We start from the raw sequence: 24,474 nt of genomic DNA, 5'->3' as shown, positions 1-24,474 counted from the left end.
GGCAGCTCCATCTCATTTACACATCTTGACACCTCTTCATACAAATCATGCCCCGTAGTTGTGCCATGCATAGGACGTAAAGCCAAAAACTCCTCTGTCACGCTTAGGTTGGAGTCCACTCCGCGGATGAAAATTGACAACTGGGCAATGTCAGAAATGTCGGTGCTCTCATCCACAGCCAAGGAATATGCAATAAAATCTTTTCCCTTTTTCACAAGCTGCTCTTTTAGATTGATGGACAACTGGTCTACTCTCTCGGCAATGGTGTTTCTGCTCAGACTCACATTTAAAAAGAGTTGCCTTTTTTCTGGGCAAACTTCGTCACAAACTTTAATCATGCAGTTTTTGATGAAATCCCCCTCCGTAAATGGCCGGGCTGATTTAGCGATCTCTTCTGCCAAAATAAAACTGGCCTTGACAGTTGCGTCCGCGTGTGTGTCCGCGTGTTTCGTTTCATAATGTCGTCTCAGATTATACTCTTTCAGTACCGCCACACTTTCTCCACACAGAAGACACACAGGTTTTCCAGCTACCTTCGTGAACATATACTCCGACTCCCACCTTGTTTGAAACCCCCGGTTCTCAGTATCCACCTTCCGTTTTGCCATTTTTGATGGGTATCTGAAAGTTAATTTTACTGTGATGCTGACGACTGCTGTGCCAATAAATATTGAAATGAAGCAGCCTACTGCTCGGTGCGTCACCTTTGCATTGTGGGAAATGTAGTATTGGTGCGTGTAAAAGATCTGCGGGCTGCCGGCTTGCTGCGGGCCGGTTCTAATAATAAATCAAGATCATCCCAGGGGCCGTAAAAAACCTTCTTGCGGGCCGGATGTGGCCCGCGGGCCTTGACTCTGACATATGTGCCTTAGAAGCTGCCTCCTGCTGTTCAGAGGTAATTAAAATACAGTACCCTGTGTATGTAAAGAATGATAAGGCAAGAAAAGATCACAAAATTAACTCCTTATAGAAAATCAAGAGACACTTTCTGCTGACTATTGCAAAAATGGGAACATCAGCAACCTCATCTTCCACACAAACCATCCCCTGGCATGACACAGTGCTATATTAGCACACTACCCCTTTGTTAAGAGAGGGGGTTTTAACGAGGGGTGGAAACTCAGGATACTTGACAATGAGGACTCTTGAGTCAGCTAATATAAATCTCTATAAGTCTGGAACAGTAATGGTACAGGGCAACCCCAAACAGTTTCAGCTGGACTTTCACCTAATCAAAGAATTAGCCCAGCAGGAGAAGCTCTCCCTTAAGAAAGATACCCCCACCCCGAGCGGGTCAGACCAGACCTCTTCATTATATAACCCCACAGACGAGCAACCCCCAGCGGAAAGTCAACCTCCCAGCACAGAGTACTACCCTCTCATTGAAATGAAGGATAAATTCACCCAGTTGGAGGTAAGGCAGGTGGAGCTGGAACAGCAGGTGATTACACTCCAGTCAGCACAGACCCAGACAACAGTCCAGCACAACAACAATCTCTTAACCAGACCCGGAGTGCTGGAGGTGGAGAGAGACATACAGTGCCTTGCGAAAGTATTCGGCCCCCTTGAACTTTGCGACCTTTTGCCACATTTCAGGCTTCAAACATAAAGATATAAAACTGTATTTTTTTGTGAAGAATCAACAACAAGTGGGACACAATCATGAAGTGGAACAACATTTATTGGATATTTCAAACTTTTTTAACAAATTAAAAACTGAAAAAATTGGGCGTTCAAAATTATTCAGCCCCCTTAAGTTAATACTTTGGAGCGCCACCTTTTGCTGCGATTACAGCTGTAAGTCGCTTGGGGTATGTCTCTATCAGTTTTGCACATCGAGAGACGGAAATTTTTTCCCATTCCTCCTTGCAAAACAGCTCGAGCTCAGTGAGGTTGGATGGAGAACATTTGTGAACAGCAGTTTTCAGTTCTTTCCACAGATTCTCGATTGGATTCAGGTCTGGACTTTGACTTGGCCATTCTAACACCTGGATATGTTTATTTTTGAACCAGTCCATTGTAGATTTTGCTTTATGTTTTGGATCATTGTCTTGTTGGAAGACAAATCTCCGTCCCAGTCTCAGGTCTTTTGCAGACTCCATCAGGTTTTCTTCCAGAATGGTCCTGTATTTGGCTCCATCCATCTTCCCATCAATTTTAACCATCTTCCCTGTCCCTGATGAAGAAAAGCAGGCCCAAACCATGATGCTGCCACCACCATGTTTGACAATGGGGATGGTGTGTTCAGCTGTGTTGCTTTTACGCCAAACATAACGTTTTGCATTGTTGCCAAAAAGTTCCATTTTGGTTTCATCTGACCAGAGCACCTTCTTCCACATGTTTGGTGTGTCTCCCAGGTGGCTTGTGGCAAACTTTAAACAACACTTTTTATGGATATCTTTAAGAAATGTCTTTCTTCTTGCCACTCTTCCATAAAGGCCAGATTTGTGCAATATACGACTGATTGTTGTCCTATGGACAGAGTCTCCCACCTCAGCTGTAGATCTCTGCAGTTCATCCAGAGTGATCATGGGCCTCTTGGCTGCATCTCTGATCAGTCTTCTCCTTGTATGAGCTGAAAGTTTAGAGGGACGGCCAGGTCTTGGTAGATTTGCAGTGGTCTGATACTCCTTCCATTTCAATATTATCGCTTGCACAGTGCTCCTTGGGATGTTTAAAGCTTGGGAAATCTTTTTGTATCCAAATCCGGCTTTAAACTTCTTCACAACAGTATCTCGGACCTGCCTGGTGTGTTCCTTGTTCTTCATGATGCTCTCTGCGCTTTTGACGGACCTCTGAGACTATCACAGTGCAGGTGCATTTATACGGAGACTTGATTACACACAGGTGGATTGTATTTATCATCATTAGTCATTTAGGTCAACATTGGATCATTCAGAGATCCTCACTGAACTTCTGGAGAGAGTTTGCTGTACTGAAAGTAAAGGGGCTGAATAATTTTGCACGCCCAATTTTTCAGTTTTTGATTTGTTAAAAAAGTTTGAAATATCCAATAAATGTCGTTCCACTTCATGATTGTGTCCCACTTGTTGTTGATTCTTCACAAAAAAATACAGTTTTATATCTTTATGTTTGAAGCCTGAAATGTGGCAAAAGGTCGCAAAGTTCAAGGGGGCCGAATACTTTCGCAAGGCACTGTATCTGCACTCTGGACAGTGGTGAGACAACTTCAACAGGAGAAAGAGCAGGAGAAGAACAGCGCACTAGAGAAGAGGATCAGACTGCTGGAGGAGAGGTTGAGGGGGATATCGTGTGACAGAGAACAACCCACTAGAGAGGTGGCCACCCCCGCAGAGAAGCCAGCAGAACAGCCCACCTTAGCAGCCGACAAAAATCTCGACACCACAGCAGAACAGTACACACCAGACCATGACCATAGCGTCGACATCACAGCAGAACAGACAAATGAAGAACCCCAAGCCCTCTGAGACACCCTGATAGCCCTCCTGACAACCCCCCCCCCCCCCCCCACCCACTGAGTACATACACAAGACACAGATTGTTCTCCTTATGGACTCAAATGGGAAATACAGTGGGGCAAAAAAGTATTTAGTCAGCCACCAATTGTGCAAGTTCTCCCACTTAAAAAGACGAGAGAGGCCTGTAATTTTCATCATAGGTCCACTTCAACTATGACAGACAAAATGAGAAAAAAAATCCAGAAAATCACATTGTAGGATTTTTAATAAATTTATTTGCAAATTATGGTGGAAAATAAGTAAGCAAGCAAGCAAGACTTCAAACAAGCAAGACTTCTGGCTCTCACAGACCTGTAACAACTTCTTTAAGAGGCTCCTCTGTCCTCCACTCGTTACCTGTATTAATGGCACCTGTTTGAACTTGTTATCAGTGTAAAAGACACCTGTCCACAACCTCAAACAGTCACACTCCAAACTCCACTATGGCCAAGACCAAAGAGCTGTCAAAGGACACCAGAAACAAACTTGTAGACCTGCACCAGGCTGGGAAGACTGAATCTGCAATAGGTAAGCAGCTTGGTTTGAAGAAATCAACTGTGGTAGCAATTATTAGGAAATAGAAGACAAACAAGACCACTGATAATCTCCCTCGATCTCGGGCTCCACGCAAGATCTCACCCCGTGGGGTCAAAATTATCACAAGAACGGTGAGCAAAAATCCCAGAACCACACGGGGGGACCTAGTGAATGACCTGCAGAGAGCTGGGAGCAAAGTAACAAAGCCTACCATCAGTAACACACTACGCCGCCAGGGACTCAAATCCTGCAGTGCCAGACGTGTCCCCCTGCTTAAGCCAGTACATGTCCAGGCCCGTCTGAAGTTTGCTAGAGAGCATTTGGATGATCCAGAAGAAGATTGGCAGAATGTCATATGGTCAGATGAAACCAAAATATTACTTTTTGGCAAAACTCAACTCGTTGTGTTTGGAGGACAAAGAATGCTGAGTTGCATCCAAAGAACACCATACCTACTGTGAAGCATGGTGGCGGAAACATCATGCTTTGGGGCTGTTTTTCTGCAATGGGACCAGGACGACTGATCCGTGTAAAGGAAAGAATGGGGCCATGTATCGTGAGATTTTGAGTGAAAACCTCCTTCCATCAGCAAGGGCATTGAAGATGAAACGTGTCTGGGTCTTTCAGCATGACAATGATCCCAAACACACCGCCCGGGCAACGAAGGAGTGGCTTTGTAAGAAGCATTTCAAGGTCCTGGAGTGGCCTAGCCAGTCTTCAGATCTCAACCCCATAGAAAATCTTTGGAGGGAGTTGAAAGTCCGTGTTGCCCAGCAACAGCCCCAAAACATCACTGCTCTAGAAGAGATCTGCATGGAGGAATGGGACAAAATACCAGCAACAGTGTGTGAAAGCCTTGTGAAGACTTACAGAAAACGTTTGACCTCTGTCATTGCCAACAAAGGGTATATAACAAAGTATTGAAATAAACTTTTGTTATTGACCAAATACTTATTTTCCACTATAATTTGCAAATAAATTCATTAAAAATCCTACAATGTGATTTTTCTGGATTTTTTTCTCATTTTGTCTGTCATAGTTGAAGTGTACCTATGATGAAAATTACAGGCCTCTCTCATCTTTTTAAGTGGGAGAACTTGCACAATTGGTGGCTGACTAAATACTTTTTTGCCCCACTGTATATACAAGAAAAAAAAAACTTTTCCCCAAACACAGTGTGTCTAAACTCTGGTGTCCAAACACCCAGCGTGCCCTAGACCTTCTGTCTGAGGACCAACTAGTGTCACCCAGCAACATAATAATACACACAGGAACAAAGGACCACCCTGCCACAATACAAAAAAATACTTCCACCCTGCCACAATACAGCGGGTAAATGCAAGTATTTCCCATGACGCTGCCTCAAAACCAAATGGTTTCCTGGCCCACCACTCCAACCTGGACTTGAACACCCTGAACTTGAACAGTCTATGACCAGGTCCAACTCTACAAGGCAGCAGTGCCCATCTTTGCCCAGACTCTAAAGGACATCGCTCTCAAACATATCCCCAACACTTCACACAGGAGCAACAGATCAATAGACACCCCGCACAGACCAGTGAGACACCTTCCCAGACCTGGACCCCCCCCTGGACCTACAGATAGAGGACCCATGCCAATAGGACTTACATCCAGACCACAGCACCACCAGCCACATCCACATCCGCACCCCACCCCAACCAATCAACACCCCCCCACGTCAACTATGCCCACACCCCATCTAGGCCCCCTCAGATCAGACCTATGCCCCTCCTGCCCACCCCATGCACCCCACCCCCGCAAAGAGGGCCTCAACATGGAAGTTGGGAAAATCCTCTCATTATCATTAACAGGAGACTCGTACATTTCCTCAGTGAAAACAATATACTGAGCAAATCTCAAATTGGCTTTTTACCAAATTACCATACAACAGACCATGTATTCACCCTGCACACCCTAATTGACAAACAAACAAACAAACCAAAACAAAGGCAAAGTCTTCTCATGCTTTGTTGATTTCAAAAAAGCCTTCGACTCAATTTGGCATGAGGGTCTGCTATACAAATTGATGGAAAGTGGTGCGGTTAAAGTGGTGTACACAAACAACAAGTGGTGTACACAAACAACAAGTGTGCGGTTAAAATAGGCTAAAAAACACACTAATTTCTTCCCACAGGGCCGTGGGGTGAGTCAGGGATGTAGCTTATGCCCCACCCTCTTCAACATATATATCAACGAATTGGTGCGGGCACCCGATCTCACCCTACTAGAATCTGAAGTCAAATGTCTACTGTTTGCTGATGATCTGGTGCTTCTGTCACCAACCAAGGAGGGCCTACAGCAACACCTAGATATTCTGCACAGATTCTGCCAGACCTGGGCCCTGGCAGTAAATCTCAGTAAGACCAAAATAATGTTGTTCCAAAAAATGTCCAGTCGCCAGGACCACAATTACAAATTCCATCTAGACACTGTTGCCCTAGAGCACACAAAAAACTATACATACCTTGGCCTAAATATCAGCGCCACAGGTAACTTCCACAAAGCTGTGAATGATCTGAGAGACAAGACAAGAAGAGCATTCTCTGCCATCAAAAGGAACATAAAATTCAACATACCAATTAGGATCTGGCTAAAAATACTTGAATCCGTTTTAAAATCCATTGCCCTTTATGGTTGTGAGGTCTGGGGTCTGCTCACCAACCAAGATTTCACAAAATGGGACAATCACCAAATTGAGACTCTGCATGCAGAATTCTGCAAAAATATCCTCCGTGTACAACGTAGAAAACAAAATAATGCATGCAGAGCAGAATAAAGCCGATACCCGCTAATTATCAAAATCCAGAAAAGAGCCTTTAAACTCTATAACCATCTAAAAGGAAGTGATTCCCAAACCTTCCATAACAAAGCCATCAACTACAGAGAGATGAACCTGGAGAAGAGTCCCCTAAGCAAGCTGGTCCTGGGTTTCTGTTCACAAACACAAACAGACCCCACAGAGCCCCAGGAGAGCAGCACAATTAAGAGCCAAGCAAATCACGAGAAAACAAAAAGATAATTACTTGACACATTGGAAAGAATTAACAAAAAAACAGACCAAACTAGAATGCTATTTGGCCCTAAACAGAGAGTACACAGTGACGGATTACCTGACCACTGTGACTGACCCAAACTTAAGGAAAGCTTTGACTATGTACAGACTCAGTGAGCACAGCCTTGCTATTGAGAAAGGCCGCCGTAGGCAGACATGGCTCTCAAGAGAAGACAGGCTATGTGCACACTGCCCACAAAATGAGGTGGAAACTGAGCTGCACTTCCTAACCTCCTGCCCAATGTATGTATATTAGAGACACATATTTCCCTCAGATTACACAGATCCACAAAGACTTCGAAAACCCCCCCAATTTGATCAACTCCCATATCTACTAGGTGAAATTCCACAGTGTGCCATCACAGCAGCAAGATTTGTGACCTGTTGCCGAAAGAAAAGGGCAACCAGTGAAGAACAAATACCATTGTAAATACAACCCATATTTATGCTTATTTATTTTCCATTGTGTACTTTAAACAATTTTTACATTGTTACAACACTGTATATATACATAATATGACATTTGTAATGTCTTTATTTTTTTGAAAAATGTTTACTGTTAATTTTTTTTGTTTATTTCACTTTTGTATTTTATCTACCTCACTTGCTTTGGCAATGTTAACACGTTTCCCATGCTAATAAAGCCCCTTGAATTGAATTGAGTAGAGAGAGTGAGAGTGAGAGTGAGAGAGAGAAAGAAAGAGAGAGCGATAGAGAGAGTTAGAGAGTAGAGAGAGTGAAAGTGAGAGAGACAGAAAGAGAGAGAGCTAGAGAGAGATAGAGAGTAGAGAGAGAGTGAAAGTTAGAGAGACAGAAAGAGAGAGAGAGAGCTAGAGAGAGATAGAGAGTAGAGAGCAAGTGAAAGTTAGAGACAGACAGAAAGAGAGGGAGATAAAGAGTGAAAGTGAGAGAGACAGAAAGAGAGAGAGAGATAGAGAGTAGGGAGAGAAAGTGAGAGAGACAGAAAAAGAGAAAGAGAGCTAGAGAACGATAGAGAGTAGAGAGAGATAGAGAGTAGAGAGAGATAGAGAGTAGAGAGAGTGAACGTGAGAGAGACAGAAATAAAGAGAGATTGATAGAGAGTAAAGAGAGAGAAAGTGAGAGACACAGAAAGAAAGAGAGAGATAGAGAGTCGAGAGAGTGAAAGTGAGAGAGACAGATTGAAATAGAGAGATAGAGAGTAGAGAGAGTGAAAGTGAGAGAGACAGAATGAAATGTAGAGATAGATAACTTAGATAACTTTCTGGATACAACATTCACTCACAGTAAAGAAGGCATCAATCTAGCAGTACAAAACATCAACTATATATTCAGGCAAACGGCAAAAGAAGCACAATTGAAATTGATAAGAAACTAAACAAAAAAGATCACAGATGACAACTGGTTTGACGCAGATTGTAAAATTATAAGGAAAAAACTTAGAACACTATCCAACCAAAAGCACAGAGATCCAAATAATGGTGAATTACGCCTTCATTACTGTGAGACTTTACAACTCTATAAACATACACTCAGAACCAAAAAAGCAAAGTACAACAGCAAGCAGCTGACACTAATTGAGGAGTCCATAAACACAAACAACTTCTGGCAAAAAATCTAAACAATAGGAATTAGCGATACAAAATGGTGACATTATGGACAACCCAATTTAAAACACTCTACAACACCGTTCAAAATTACACAAACGCAGAACAACGCCAAATTCATGAGAAGTTGAATGGATTAGAAAAAGCTATAAAGGACAATAAAAATCCACTGGACTCCCCAATTACTGACCAGGAGCTCTATAAGAAACTTCAGGCTCTGAAATTTAAAAAAGCATGCAGACCTGATGGCATCCTAAATGATATGCTCAAACTCACTAGTGAAACATTTCAATTGGCTATATTAAAATTGTTTAATTTGATCCTGAGTGTAGGTTATTTCCCTGACATCTGGAATCAAGGACTCATAACCCCAATCTTTAAAAAACTGAGACAAATTTGACCCTAACAATTACAGAGGCATTTGTGTGAACAGTAACCTGGGGAAGGTTTTCTGTAGTATTACAAATGTAAGAGTTCTAAACTTCCTTAATAAGTACAATGTCTTGAGTAAAAGCCAAATTGGATTTATACCAAAACATCGCACAACTGATCATATTTACACCCTACACACCCTGATAGATAAACATGTCCACCAAAATAATACCAAAATATACGCTTGCTTTATCGACTTCCAAAAAGCATTTGATTCTATTTGGCATACAGGACTGTTCTAGAAAAATCCTCAGTCCCTGGTGTTAGTCTCCACAATTCAGAAGTTAAATGCCTACTCTTCGCAGATGACCTATGCCTGCTGTCACCCACAGCACATGGTCTACAGCAGAACCTGGACCTGCTAGAGCTGTACTGCCAGACCTGGGCCCTGGCAGTAAACCCCAAAAATACAAAAATAATGATTTTCCAGAGAAGATCCAGATCTCAGGGAATTAGACCAAAGTTCTCAATTGGTACAACATATATTTTTATTACTGCAAACACTACAATTACTTAGGTTTAAAAATAAGCTCAACTGGACACCTTAATGAGGCAGTGAATGAACTTAGAGAGAAAGCACGCAGGGTATTCTATGCCATTAAAAAGCAAATTCAAATTGAAATACCTATTAAAATTTGTCTAAAACAAATTGAATATGTCATTGAACCAATTGCACTTTATGGCAGCGAGGTGTGGGGTCCACTTACAAAACAAGACAAAAAAATGGGACAAACACCCCATTGAAAGATAGAGAGATGGAGAGAGATGGAGAGTAGAGAGAGTGAAAGTGAGAGAGACGGAAATAAATAGAGAGAGCTAGAGAGAGATAGAGGGTAGAGAGAGTGAAAGTGAGAGAGACAGAAAGAAAGTGAGAGGGACAGAAAGAAAGAGAGATAGAGAGAGATCGAGAGTAGAGAGAGTGAAAGTGAGAGAGACAGAAAGAAAGAGAGAGAGAGAGCTAGAAAGAGACAGAAAAAAAGAGAGAGCTAGAGAGTGAGCATCCCAAATGAGACCATCCCAAATGGTACCCTATTCCCTACATAGTGGCCTACTTTTGACCAGGGACCATAGAGCTCTGGCCAAAAGTAGTACACTACTGTATATAGGGAATAGGGTGCTATTTGGGACGTCAGCAGGGCTCTGCTGATGCTTGGTGTGTTCAACATGTCTTTTGTAACTGTCGTGTTTTCACACAACTGACTTCCAGCACAACTGTTATAAGTCTCAATGCATCAGCTACAGATCACAGACTGAGAGAAAAGAAACGTTTTGAGTCAACACATTGGGAGGTTCTCTGGGGATTTGGCAGGTAAGTCGAGTCCCTAGTAGAAAATGCTGATGCAGAGTTTTGTGTTCCTCCTAGAACAGTGCTTATCAGGCTACTGCTGTAAGGTGTAATCATAGAGAACAAACTCTGTATACCTTCTGTAGTAAAGTCCTTTATACTGTATACTCAGCTCTTAAAAACACCTGAAATACTTCAAATTCCTGAAATACTTAAAATACCTGAATTAATCAGCACATTGTGTGGTTACGTCCCAAATCACACTATTTTCCCTGTATATTCCATTATGTAGGGAATAGAGTGCCATTTGGGATTCAACCACTCAGCTACACTCAGCTACTTATTTTTTTTTAATGATTTGCTTTTTATTCCATCATGAGGAATTTGCTTGGATGATATTTGTTAGTAATATGACGTGCTTAATTGAATTGATTTGAAAAAATGCATATTTAAAAAAATTTAATAAATGAAATCCAATACTTTGTTACTAAAGTGTTCCCAAGCTGAAGCTTTATTTGCTATCGTGTGTGTGTGTAAATGTGTGTTTGTTTTGTTGCTGTCCTGTGTGTGTGTGTGTGTGTGTGTGTGTGTGTGTGTTTCTTATGAAACTGTCAACCATTGGAAGTAGTAACAGTGATTTTTGTATCCCAAGGCAACACAATGGTTCGTTACACAGAGCTATAGTTCACCCCAACATCTCATCTATCATAGACAGAGCTAGAAAACACTGTTATTGGGTCCATCCATGCACACACACACGCACACACACACACACACACACACACACACACACACACACACACACACACACACACACACACACACACACACACACACACACACACACACACCTCTACCCCCAGTGAAGCAGTGGAACAGGATAGAAGCTGTGTTTAATGGAGGTAGCAGGTTTCCCTGCCCACTGAGACTCAGCCTACTGTAATTACAGAGGCAGGAACACACCCACACACACACACACTATCTGTGGTAGAGAGTAGCCTTTCTTCCCCTGCAGATGGTCTTGAGGAACAGTAATTATTACAGGGGGAAGGAGAGGCTGAGGAGAGGAGAAGGGAGATGAAAGATGGAGGAAAGGAGAAAAAGGGATGAGAGGAGGGGAGGAATGGAGACTGGGTTGAAGAGAGAATACCTCAGGATGCTAAAGGCGTGGGGTCCAGGCCTCTTGACTCTAAAGCTATGGGGTTTATTGTGTGCGCATGCATGCATGCGTGCATATGCAGCATCTGTGTGTGTGTGTACTTGCATGTGTGCATGAGTGAGTGTACATTGTGTGTGTGTGTGTACTAGACAACAGCTGGGCATGTCCAATTATCCCACAGATTGTGTGCGCCCCCCTCCTCCCTCCCTCGATCTCTCTCTCTCTCTCTCTCTCTTTCTCGCTCTCTCTCTCCCTCCGCTCTCCCTCTTCCATCTCTCTCCCTCTCTCTCTCTCTCCCTCTCTCTCTCCCTCTCTCTCGCCCCCCCCTATCTCTCCCTCTCTCTAGCATAAGGACTGCTGTGATTCATCTTCTCCTTGTTGATTCTCATCTTGATGATAATGTCTCCTGTCCTCTGCTCAGTCATTTGCCCCCGGAACATTCCTCCAGGCACTTTACGTGATTTATCTACAAGTAAAGTGGCAGCTGTAAATCTACTGTCTGTCTGCCTATCTGTGGGCGTTTATTTGTGTGTGTGTGAAAGAGAGAACGTGTGTGTGAGAGAGAGAGAGAGAGAGAGAGAGAGAACGTGTGTGTGTGTGTGTGTGTGTGTGTGTGTGTGTGTGTGTGTGTGTGTGTGTGTGTGTGTGCGTATATGTGTAGGGCTGTGGCAGTCAACAAATGTTGCCAGGTGATTGTTATGTAAATGACTGCTGGTCTCACGGTAACGACTGTTAATTAACATAAACATGTTTAGCATCTCTGGGCTTGTGTGTGTGTGACAGTGTGTGAGGTATTCATTCACATCAATTTCTGATAATTTGCCAGTATATCTAACTGTACCTCAACATTTCAACACACTGTACAGACATTAACCCCCTATAGCCGATGTCCATGATCCTGGCGGAAATCTAATTAGTATAATACAAAAATCCACATACAAATCTATCAGTTTAAGCTATAGATATCTGGTTTGCACTTCAGCATCTGCGGTGAAAGGTGACAGAGCTAGAGTGATGTTTGTCAGATCATGAGACATTCCGAAAATCGGTTTTCTCACAAAATATTCTGTAGTGTCCGAACAGCCAACAAACTAGTATGAGACTTGTATGAGACTCTCACGGATGTCAGTTGTTTTGCTCTGGGACGAGCACAGGCCTCACAAGACTCGTCTGAAGGTCCCCCGGTACCAGTTGAAAAAATTAATTGGATTATATGGAGACTGTTAAGTACCAAAAATAAGGGCTTAAATAGATGTTAACAAAAATCAAATGTTTCCTGATCTTTCTTATATCTCTCAGATATAGGACAGACACTTCAACACAAACGTCCTTTTTTGGGGGGGGACTGTCTGTTGTTCCATGTAGTGAATCTGTTATTCAATGCATTTGTGTGGGCTAATAGCAGTAAGGGTAAATACATTCCTTAATCTAATAATTGTTTTATATACACTACCATTCAAAAGTTTGGGGTCACTTAGAAATGTCCTTGTTTTTGAAAGAAAATCAATTTTTTTGTCCATTAAAATAACATCAAATTGATCAGAAATACAGTGTAGACATTGTTAATGTTGTAAATTACTATTGTAGCTGGAAACTGTTGTTCTGATTAAAGAGGCAATAAAACTGTCCTTCTTTAGACGAATATCTGGACTATCAGCATTTGGGGGTTCGATTACAGGCTCAAAATGGCCAGAAACAACACTTTCTTCTGAAACTCGTCAGTTGATTCTTGTTCAGAGAAATTTAGGCTATTCCATGTGAGAAATTGCCAAGAAACTGAAGATCTTGTACAACACTGTGTCGTGACGTTGTATTAGTTAATGTAACGACTGTTGCTCATCGAATGATTAAAAGTTTCTAATTGCGTGATTAACTGAATCAAGCAATTATTAACTCATTAACCTGGGGCACCATGGGAAAACTAGTTTTTATTGAGTTTCTATTTCCCAAATTAACTCAAAGAATATCAGAATATCGATTTTACAACAGCCGCTAATTAACCAGTTACCTCTACAATCTCGTTCTGAACGTCGTATAGTCCGTGAATCTGCACGGACCCTGGTCTCACCAACGAGTTCGTACCACACCAATCTTAGTTGAATATTGATTTACTAAAAAGCTAAAATTATGATAAAAGATACACATAGACAAAACACATTATAGGCTATTGATTAGAACTTAGTATAACGGGCCAACACACTACGGCGCGTGTTACCCAAATTGGGGATTTCAAAGAGAGAGAGAGAAAAAAGAAAGTACACGAGAGAAATATAAATTTGGGTGAATTTGTCAGCTATGCTATTCTAACCCTAGCCTTGCCCCAAACTGCCACTCTTATGGGTCAGAATATAATGATGTAATTACGTGGGGATGATCTCTGAGGATTTTCTGCATGGACCGTTCAGGCTGCTCGATGATGCACTACTCCGGCGCACCTCTCTGATCGTCCTCCCGATGTCAGTGTCCTTTTGGCTTAGTAGTCTGTTCCCTCACCCTTTGCTCTGGAAGGGGTCTTCTGAAGACAGACAGCTCTGTAGCTCAGAGCTCACAGCATAGGAATGTAACCCTTTAGATACCACGATTCGATGGGAGATGGAGGCTAGGTGGTTCGACTTGAATTCACCCGCTTAGACACAGCTACACATCCGTAGCTTGGGTAGAAAAGGATTTCTTTGTCTTCAAACTTGCGTTGCGTTCTGGGTTCGTTGACTTTTTATACCCTGGCTGCAGCTTGGGTCACGTAGTCTTCTCTGTGAATTCTTTACTCACAGGTTTTATACCCTTGGGTCAGAAGTGGGCGTAACCACCTTTAGGGCAATTCTCTGGGCATACCAAGGTCTAGATTTTATTCAAATCCAATTTTAGACAACTAACTTAACATTTCATCTTCCCCAAAACTTTCTCTTTGATTTGGATATTTTCCATACAACGTACAATGTATAAACATCAAACATATACTAGGAAAACTCTTCACATTACAATGTTTTCGTAACAACGTCATCGACTAACCTTTAATAACAAAACAAAAATGACATACATTTTCATATTCCATCTATCGTCATGACCACCATTGTGGCTGACGGAAACCATTGTTATAAGTCCCTTTATTTCATGTTTAATATTCTGAGGCTGGTTCTCCATAGTAACAGGACAAATGAATTTGTCTGTGGCCTGAGATTTACCAGAGGCGTGAGGGGTCACAAAACCCCCCACATCTTCAGACCCCTTGATCTCTCCTCCTCTGTTGGGGTTGAGAGATAATATGTAGGGTTGTGGTCTCCTGTAACCTGACCTGGTCAGGACAGTCATGACAGCTGTGTACTACTCCCTTCACAGAACAGCGCAAACTGGCTCTGACCAGAATAGAAAGAGGAGTGGGAGGCCCCGGTGCACAACTGAGCAAGAGGACAAGTACATTAGAGTGTCTAGCTTGAGAAGCAGACGCCTCACAAGTCCTCAACTGGCAGCTTCATTAAATAGTATCCGCAAAACACCAGTCTCAACATCAACAGTGAAGAGGCGACTCCGGGATGCTGGCCTTCTAGGCAGAGTTGCAAAGAAAAAGCCATATATCAGTTTGGCCAATAAAAATAAAAGATTCAGCTGGGCAAAAGAACACAGACAGTGGATAGAGGAACAGCATCCCGGAGTCACCTCTTTACAACCCACAAATGCTGATGCTCCAGATACTCAACTAGTCAAAAGAAGGCCAGTTTTATTGCTTCTTTAATCAGCACAACAGTTTTCACATGTGCTAACATAATTGCAAAAGGGTTATCTAATGATCAATTAGCCTTTTAAAATGATAAACTTGGATTAGCTAACACAACATGCCCTTGGAACACAGGAGTGATGGTTGCTGATAATGGACCTCTGTACGTCTATGTAGATATTCTGTAAAGAAAATGCAGTTTCCAGCTACAATAGTAATTTACAACCTTAACAATGTCTACACTGTATTTCTGATCAATTTGATGTTATTTTAATGAACAAAGCATTTGATTTTCTTTAAAAAATAAGGCCATTTCTAAGTGACCCCAAACTTTTGAATGGTAGTGTGTTTTTTTTTTACTTCAAGGGGTTTTAAAATTCTAAATCAAAAAGCAAAATTATCCTTGGTATGACTTTAAAACAATTCCATATAGCTTAGTAGGTACCCCAACAACTAAATATACATAATGTCCTTATGCAACCAGTATACAACCTGATCATAATGTTATAAAGTACGTTATAACGCCATCATTGCAACCAGTTTTGGCCCACTAGGAAGGGTCCTGTGAGAAACTGTGTAAACTGTATACTGTAATAAACAATATGTCTGGGCTCCAATTGGCTCTGGTCAAAAGTAGTGAAATATGTTTTGAATAGGGTGCCATTTGGGGCACAGCCCATGTAAATGAGAAGCATCCGGAGCATCCCAGGCATCACGCCACTGTAGCTATGGTGTCATTATGTTAATGAGAGGGTTCACAAGGTGAAGGTTTGTGAGTTTTTTGCTTCTTATAAGTGATGAGTCAGGTTAGTCCTCTCCTCTCCTCTCCTCTCCTCTCCTCTCCTCTCCTCTCCTCTCCTCTCCTCTCCTCTCCCTCTCCCTCTCCCTCTCCGGTCTTAGCAGGGTCAGGGGTTATGTTGTGCAGTCAGATCCTTGTTAACATGTTAATTAGTGAAACTCTGCAGTACATTCTGAGTCCCAAATGGCACATTATTCCCTATTTAGTGCATTACTTTTGACAAATGCTCATAGGTCAAAGGTAGTGCACTATATAGGGAATATGATCCCATTTGGGTTGGACACCATGATTCATAAAAAGCTGATAAATACATTTGCAAAAGTATGATTTTAAAAGACAGAGGGAAAACCGAATGTCATGCTCATTATAGCTCTACCATGTGTAGACACCAGCTATAGGAAATTATCACAGTAATGTGTGTGTGTGCATGCCTCTGAATGATTTTATGTAGTCATATATATTATTTACACCCATCCTCTCCTCCTTCCCTTCCTCTCTCTCCTTGGGAGAATCTCAATAGCATACTGCTCATGTCCTCTCACCTCTCTCCTCACCTCCTTCTCAAAACCCATTGCAGAATGTCAGAGGGGAGGGTTTCTGTGCAGAACGATCATTATTTGGCTAATAATGACGGCCTCAAGGACAATAATGGGCCGGTGTTAGAAATGCCAGGTTGAATTTCTAGCCCCCGGCTTTCCCTGACTACGGATATCGATCTATTAGAACTAAACGGCTAATTTTATAAATACTGATGAAGGTTTAATAATCATACTTACTGTTTCTGGATATGTAATTATATAGAATGCATACCACAGGTGGCTGGTGATATCAAACACATAGTTTGATATCAATCCATTCACTCAACTACAGTCATTATGAATTGTCCTCCCCTCGCCAGCCACCTGTGATACATACTGTATATATTTAATGCATATAATGAGGATGCTCCCTTAAGAATCTGCAAGGCGTATAATCTCCCGTTGGTGCGGTGCTCGGAACTCGGTTTCCATGGCAACGCTCCTTGGATTCCGTTTGAGGGCTGCATGCAGTCAAACCCATATTGACTAAGATTGCATCTCAAATTACACCCTATTCCCTTTACAGTACACTACACTGGTCAAAAGTAGGGCACTACACACCGAGTATGCCAAACAAGCATTTCGCTACACTTACAAGCATTTCGCTACACTCGCATTAACATCTGCTAACCATGTGTATGTGACAAATAAAATTTGATTTGATTTGATTTGAAACAGTAGGAACACCATCCTAATATTGAGTTGAACCCCCTTTTGCCCTCAGAACAGCCTCAGTTCATTGGACATGGACTCTACAAGGTGTGGAAAGCGTTCCACATGGGTGCTGGCCCATGTTGACTCCAATGCATCCCACAGTTGTGTCAAGTTGGCTGGATGTCCTTTGGGTGGTGGACCATTCTTGATACACACGGGAAACTGTTTAGTGTAAAAAACCCATCAGCGTTGCAGTCCTTGACACAAACCGGTGCGCCCGGCACCTACTACAATACCCCGTTCAAAGGCACTTAAATATTTTGTCTTGGCCATTTACCCTCTGAATGGCACACACACAATCCATGTCTCAATTATCTCAAGACTTAAAATCCTTCTTTAACCGGTCTCCTCCCATTCATCTACACTGATTGAAGTGGATTTAATAAGTGACATCAATAAGGGATCATAGCTTTCACCTGATCAGTCTGTCATGGAAAGAGCAGAGGATCCTAATGTTTTGTACACTTACTGTAGTGTATAAAGAAGAGGGTGCCATCTGGGACTCATACAGAGACTGTGTCTCAAATGACACTATGTGGCAACTTTATATGTACGTATGGGGAATAGGATCGAGTTTGACATCTGGAGTTTGAGAATCATTGAATAGATCAACTAAATCTCATCATAGATTCTAAACCATATTTTAGTAATACTGGATGGTAGAGAGGTAGCTAACGTGTCAATGGTTGTTTTCATTAGATTTTTGGCAATCAATTCCAGTCATAGAGGAGACAGAGATTGCATCTCATATGACACACTTCCATATATAGTGCACTTCTTTTGACCAAGCCCTATAGGGAATACGGTGACAGTTGGAACGCAAACCAGAGAGTGCTGTTATATGAATATGATAGTAGAGGATAAAATTAATATCAGACACGTCCTTGGTTTAACCTCCAAAACGTTATTTTTACGAGCACCTGCAGTAAGAGCATGAATAAATAACATAACTCTATATTCACACTACATCACCCCATCAATTATATTACCACCTTCACCATCAAGACACTACACTGTTACACCATCAATTATACTACCACTTTCACCATCAAGACACTACACTGTTACACCATCAATTATACTACCACCTTCACCATCAAGACACTACACTGTTACACCATCAATTATACTACCACCTTCACCATCAAGACACTACACTGTTACACCATCAATTATACTACCACCTTCACCATCAAGACACTACACTGTTACACCATCAATTATACTACCACCTTTACCATCAAGACACTACACTGTTACACCATCAATTATACTACCACCTTCACCATCAAGACACTACACTGTTACACCATCAATTATACTACCACCTTCACCATCAAGACACTACACTGTTACACCATCAATTATACTACCACCTTCACCATCAAGACACTACACTGTTACACCATCAATTATATTACCACCTTCACCATCAAGACACTACACTGTTACACCATCAATTATACTACCACCTTCACCATCAAGACACTACACTGTTACACCATCAATTATATTACCACCTTCACCATCAAGACACTACACTGTTACACCATCAATTATACTACCACTTTCACCATCAAGACACTACACTGTTACACCATCAATTATACTACCACCTTTACCATCAAGACACTACACTGTTACACCATCAATTATACTACCACCTTCACCATCAAGACACTACACTGTTACACCATCAATTATACTACCACTTTCACCATCAAGACACTACACTGTTACACCATCAATTATACTACCACCTTTACCATCAAGACACTACACTGTTACACCATCAATTATACTACCACCTTTACCATCAAGACACTACACTGTTACACCATCAATTATACTACCACCTTTACCATCAAGACACTACACTGTTACACCATCAATTATACTACCACCTTTACCATCAAGACACTACACTGTTACACCATCAATTATACTACCACTTTCACCATCAAGACACTACACTGTTACACTATCAATTATACTACCACCTTTACCATCAAGACACTACACTGTTACACCATCAATTATACTACCACTTTCACCATCAAGACACTACACTGTTACACCATCAATTATACTACCACCTTCACCATCAAGACACTACACTGTTACACCATCAATTATACTACCACCTTCACCATCAAGACACTACACTGTTACACCATCAATTATACTACCACCTTCACCATCAAGACACTACACTGTTACACCATCAATTATACTGTGTCCGAATTAGGCATACAGGCGAAATAGGTATAACGCCGTGAGCCATTTGCTGATTTGGCAGCTCCAATGCAGTTACACTTCCTACACCCCCTTAATATTTTTTGTAACTGCAGTGCAGTTTTTGGTTATTGCAGGTTAAGGCAGAAGTGATTGAATCCAGCCCTTAGTCTTTGGATCATCGCTTGTCAGCTACATACAACCCAGTATAGCATTAACCCAATGAGTCCCACCGCAACGCCGGCGCAATTTGGACACCTAACCCCTTTTAAACATTGTGTTTGAGCTCCAGACTTCTGGGTTGTACCATTGGATTAGTCTATTTCTTCTGCATCAGTTGGTACCAAGTCTGTGTGATTAACTGCGGATGAGCTACAGTGGTGTTTGTGAGACAATGAAGGTGCCCCTAGGATTACAAAAATGTCTGTAGAGTGTGAATGGTTTGCGCTACAACCGATTAAAAGCTATCTATGAAAAGCTCACAATCACGCACATTTTGCTTTATGATGCTCACAAGCTACACAAGAGTAGTTAGAACGTAAGGGGTTCTTTTACATAGAACTTCATAGGAAATTCAAGAACATAGTGTCTATAGATGATTGTAGACTACAAGGATGATTGTGGACTACAGGAAAAAGAGGACATTCTCCCCATTCTCATCGACGGGGCTGCAGAAGAGCAGGTTGAGAGTTTCAAGTTCCTTGGTGTCCACATCACCAACAAACTAACATGGTCCAAGCACACCAAGACAGTCGTGAAGAGGGCACGACAAAACCGATTCACCCTCAGGAGATTTGGCATGGGTCCTCAGATCCTCAAAAGGTTCTACAGCTGCACCATCAACCTGACTGGTTGCATCACTGCCTGGTATGGCAACTGCTCAGCCCCGACCGCAAGGCACTACAGAGAATAGTGCAAATGGCCCATCCCCTCTTTACACCACTGCTGCTCTCTGTTGTGATCTATGCATAGTCACTTTAATAACTCTACCTACAGGTACATACTACCTCAAATAACCGGTGCCCCTCGCACATTGACTCTGTATCAATACCCCCCTGTATATAGTCTCGCTATTGTTATTTCACTGCTGCTCTTTAATTACTTGTTACTTTTATCTCTTATTCTTATCTGTATTTTTTTAAACTGGATTGTTGGTTAGGGGCTCGTAAGTAAGCATTTCACTGTTGTATTCGGCGCATGTGACTAATACAATTTGATTTGATTTGATTATAACACTTTAATAAGCTCACATAGTTGCTGTCACAAACTCCACACAGTTGTCACTGACTAGTTGGATATTCATTTCCCACTGAGCAAATCGTTTCTGTACTTGCAGTACAGCATTCATATAAATACATTTTCATCAGTTTTCTGCTGTGGATGACCTTTTTTAAATTGCTATTTGTCAAAAAACTCATGAATGCAACTGTTATTGACAAATTGTTTTGTACTGTACGTTTGTAGCCCTGGTTGTCCTGAAAAGAAAACGTTAAAACACTTCATTGTGAGGCTAAATATAAGGGCTCGACATGCAGATAAATGAAAGATTTTTGCTGGTGTTTTGGGATTGATAGGGTTAACATTCCTCTTCTGTCTGTTTCTGTTGACATTATTCTACATTACAGAGTTACACCGTTGGGGTGAGAATATCTACACAAGGCACCCACACTGTTTGTGACGTGCGTCTGCGCCGATAGAGACTAGGCTTGTGTCCCAAATGGCACACTATTTAGTGCACTACTTTGACCAGGGCTCGTGGGACTATGTAGGGAATAGGGTGCAATTTGAGACACACATTGCCCAACAGGAAGCATTAGTTAGCTTCAAATGCTTCAGGCTGAGCCTCTATGAGACTAGCTCAGACATCACAGCTTGTGTGCTGAGAGAGAGAGAGAGAGAGAGAGAGAGAGAGAGAGAGAGAGAGAGAGAGAGAGAGAGAGAGAGAGATTAATGAATTGATCTCTGATGACACCATGGATCCAACAGCAAAATTATAAATAGCTCTCCTCCCAGCAGCCAGCCAGGCCCCCTTCACTGTAAAACAAAGACAAGTCTGAATCCCAAACGACACCCTATTCCCTATAGGGAATATATAGCTCTATTGGCTATGGTCAAAATAAGTGCACAATATAGGGTGCTGTTTGGGATGTAGAGAATAAGATGACATTGATAATTTGAGACCTTGAGGCTATAAGGGTCTATCTGACATTTTTGACTAATTGTAGTGATTGACATAGCGTTGTTCTGTTCAATGTTCCCTACCTATATAGTAGTATCAAATTACCCCAATTAATTTTGTTAAATTCAAAATATTACAATATAGACATGTCTGACACCATTCAAACCAATGAGGGTTTGAAACTTCAAAGCCAGTTATCTCAGAATCATCTTTTTGCAGATAGAACCTTACAGTTCCAAATTCCTGAAATGCCCTTTGTATAGACTAATTAAAGACTGGTCTGTCTATTGAAGCCTTTCAGCTGTCCACAATAACACGATTGTTCTGGAGAATGAGCAAACAGCTAAGATTAGCTAGCTAGCTGCCTCTGGACTACACAGAAGGATAGCCCATGGTGGGTGTTCTCTATTGGTTAGCTTCTCAAGTGGCACCATATTTACAATATAGTGCACTACATTTGACCAGGGCCCATAGGCCAAGGATACGCACCTTGATCCGCTGGGTAGAACCAATTAAATGACTACCTTTTTTTGACACACCCAGTCTGAACAGGACCTGTGAGTAATTTCATTCTGACTGAGCTTCAAAAGGGGCATTGAAAATGTCCTCTACTAATTAGTGTTAAAGTATTCTCAGCCTTGGAACGTCAGGGCTAGCGCGAAAATGAGCACTGTCTGGTGGACCCCCAGGAGAGGGGTAGGAAAGGTTAGAGTTGATTACTGGGTGGTTTTCATTTGAGCCCAGGGCCACAGGGGACAATGAAGTTACAGATTGCATCTTTATGTGGGAAGGTTCATACAATAGAATGAAGTAGAACTCTAGTGATTTATAGGATCTCTGTGGGCCATACGGTACATTACTCTGTCATTCCATTTGAGACGTGACATTTCTTCTGGCAATAGATACTGTATATAGAGGCTACAGCATATAGGATTATATCACTGAATGAATGTATCAGATTACTAAACAACAACAAAAAAACACTTTGAACAATGTGTTGGAAATAAAGGAGACGGTTGTTTTGTACAATTTCTCACTAAATATATTTACATGACATACAATTCGCCATCAGTGCAATAAATAGGAATGTTGCATATTTCCCCAATGTTAGACTCGTTCCTTTATGAAGAAAAATAAACCAAATGGCTGAAAGCTGAATTCAACTCATATGTAAAGTAACATTTTGCGACTCTGAAATCTTCACACAAACTCAAAACAATAGTTCTAGAACCGCCCATCAACAATCAGATATTTAGCATTGTAAAACTAAATAGTTCACATGTACATATATATTTTTCATACATGTAATGGATTGCTTTTGTACAAACATTTTTATATAACTTTGGCAGTTTCTCAGGAACAAAGTTATCTTAATAAATATGAAACAACAATATCAAACCGTCAGCAATGTTATGTAGGCTTGCCTTCCAAAGCTCGTGTTCACAGTGGTCGTACAGAAAGGCTGGAAGCCGATGGCCGAACGGAAAGATTACAGGCAAAAAGAAAAAGAGAAAATAGGATCCACCCTTTCTGTGTAGACTGACAGCACTGGAGGCTTTTCGTTGTTGTCATGGTTATAAAATTACAAACACCTATGAAGGTTTACATAGCAGTCATCGCCGTTAAAAAAATGGTCTCTTTTCAGGTTTCGGCTTAAATACAAAGAGTTTTAGGGCCAGGGTACATGGACCCCGACCCTGTGGTCACTGTGAGATGATGGAAGAGACATGGTTGTAAACGGGGACATGCACAACAAGTGCTGTGTGAGGGGACGAGTAACAAAACGAGGGTGCAAATGGACGATTTTTAACGATTAAAACGCCACCGTTTTTTTGAGAGAATGATTTTACACTGAACCAAATAATCAAGCAAATTTTTCATCAAACATTTAGTATCACCATAATTCATCACTATTATCTTTTGTTGTTTGTTTTGTTGTTGTACTTTTTTTCCTCTGGTTTGGCACTTTATTGGAACAAATCTAAATGTTTTACAAAAAGGTATTTCATGTCTCGTTAACATAACTCGTAGAATATAGTACTTAATATTGAGCATACGGTAAGTAAACACTGGTACATACTGTAGTTTAAAATGAACATTCCAACAGATGTTTTACGCACATGCACAAAAACAGACAACACAACTCCTCAACTGTCGTCCTTCCTTCCTTCCTTCCTTCCTTCCTTCCTTCCTTCCTTCCTTCCTTCCTTCCTTCCTTCCTTCCTTCCTTCCTATCTTCCTTCCTTCCCCTTGCCTCCCTCCCGCTCTTCCCCCCCTCTCTTCCCTTCCATGCAATCATCCATTCATTCCATCCCTTCCTCCCTCACATCTCCATACTAGGAGGCCACCTCCTCTGAAGAGCGTACGTCGGTCTTGAGACGACAAAACTCTTTGGCCACTTCGTCGTTGGTCCTTTGAGAGAGTATCCTCATGATGGTGAGTCCGGTGTCGTCCATGGAGATGCTCTTCACCAGGGGGTAGCAGGCACAGCAGCTCCCCTGGTCGGCCAGGTCTCTGAGCTGGAGGACCGCCATGCCGATGATACGGTCCTCTCTGGCGAAGCAGTAGTCCTTCACTGAGACGTGCAGCTCGTAGCACTCTGGACCGTACTCATTGCTCAGAACACTGGGGGGGGGGGGGGAGAGACAACAACAGAGATCAACATCAGTCCCATTCCTCTCATATTTGTAGTTTATTGAACAGGAT

At 41.8% G+C, this 24,474-nt stretch overlaps 1 protein-coding gene across 1 annotated transcript in view; it reads right to left on the bottom strand.

Annotated features, from left to right (window-relative positions):
- Positions 1-22,824: 22,824 nt before the first annotated feature.
- The window catches only part of LOC139411634 (protein unc-13 homolog C-like), a 223,348-nt gene continuing 221,698 nt past the window's right edge, over positions 22,825-24,474 (bottom strand). The window contains exon 34 of the mRNA XM_071158229.1: positions 22,825-24,393. Within this exon, the coding sequence (XP_071014330.1) occupies positions 24,105-24,393 (289 nt within the window). The 3' untranslated portion in view covers positions 22,825-24,104. The remainder of the gene's footprint in view (positions 24,394-24,474) is intronic.

Source organism: Oncorhynchus clarkii, chromosome 6, assembly GCF_045791955.1.
Source record: "Oncorhynchus clarkii lewisi isolate Uvic-CL-2024 chromosome 6, UVic_Ocla_1.0, whole genome shotgun sequence".
Classification (NCBI taxonomy): Eukaryota; Metazoa; Chordata; class Actinopteri; order Salmoniformes; family Salmonidae; genus Oncorhynchus; species Oncorhynchus clarkii.
The sequence above is the reverse complement of the archived record's forward strand: the minus strand, read 5'-3'. Positions and strand labels throughout refer to the sequence as shown.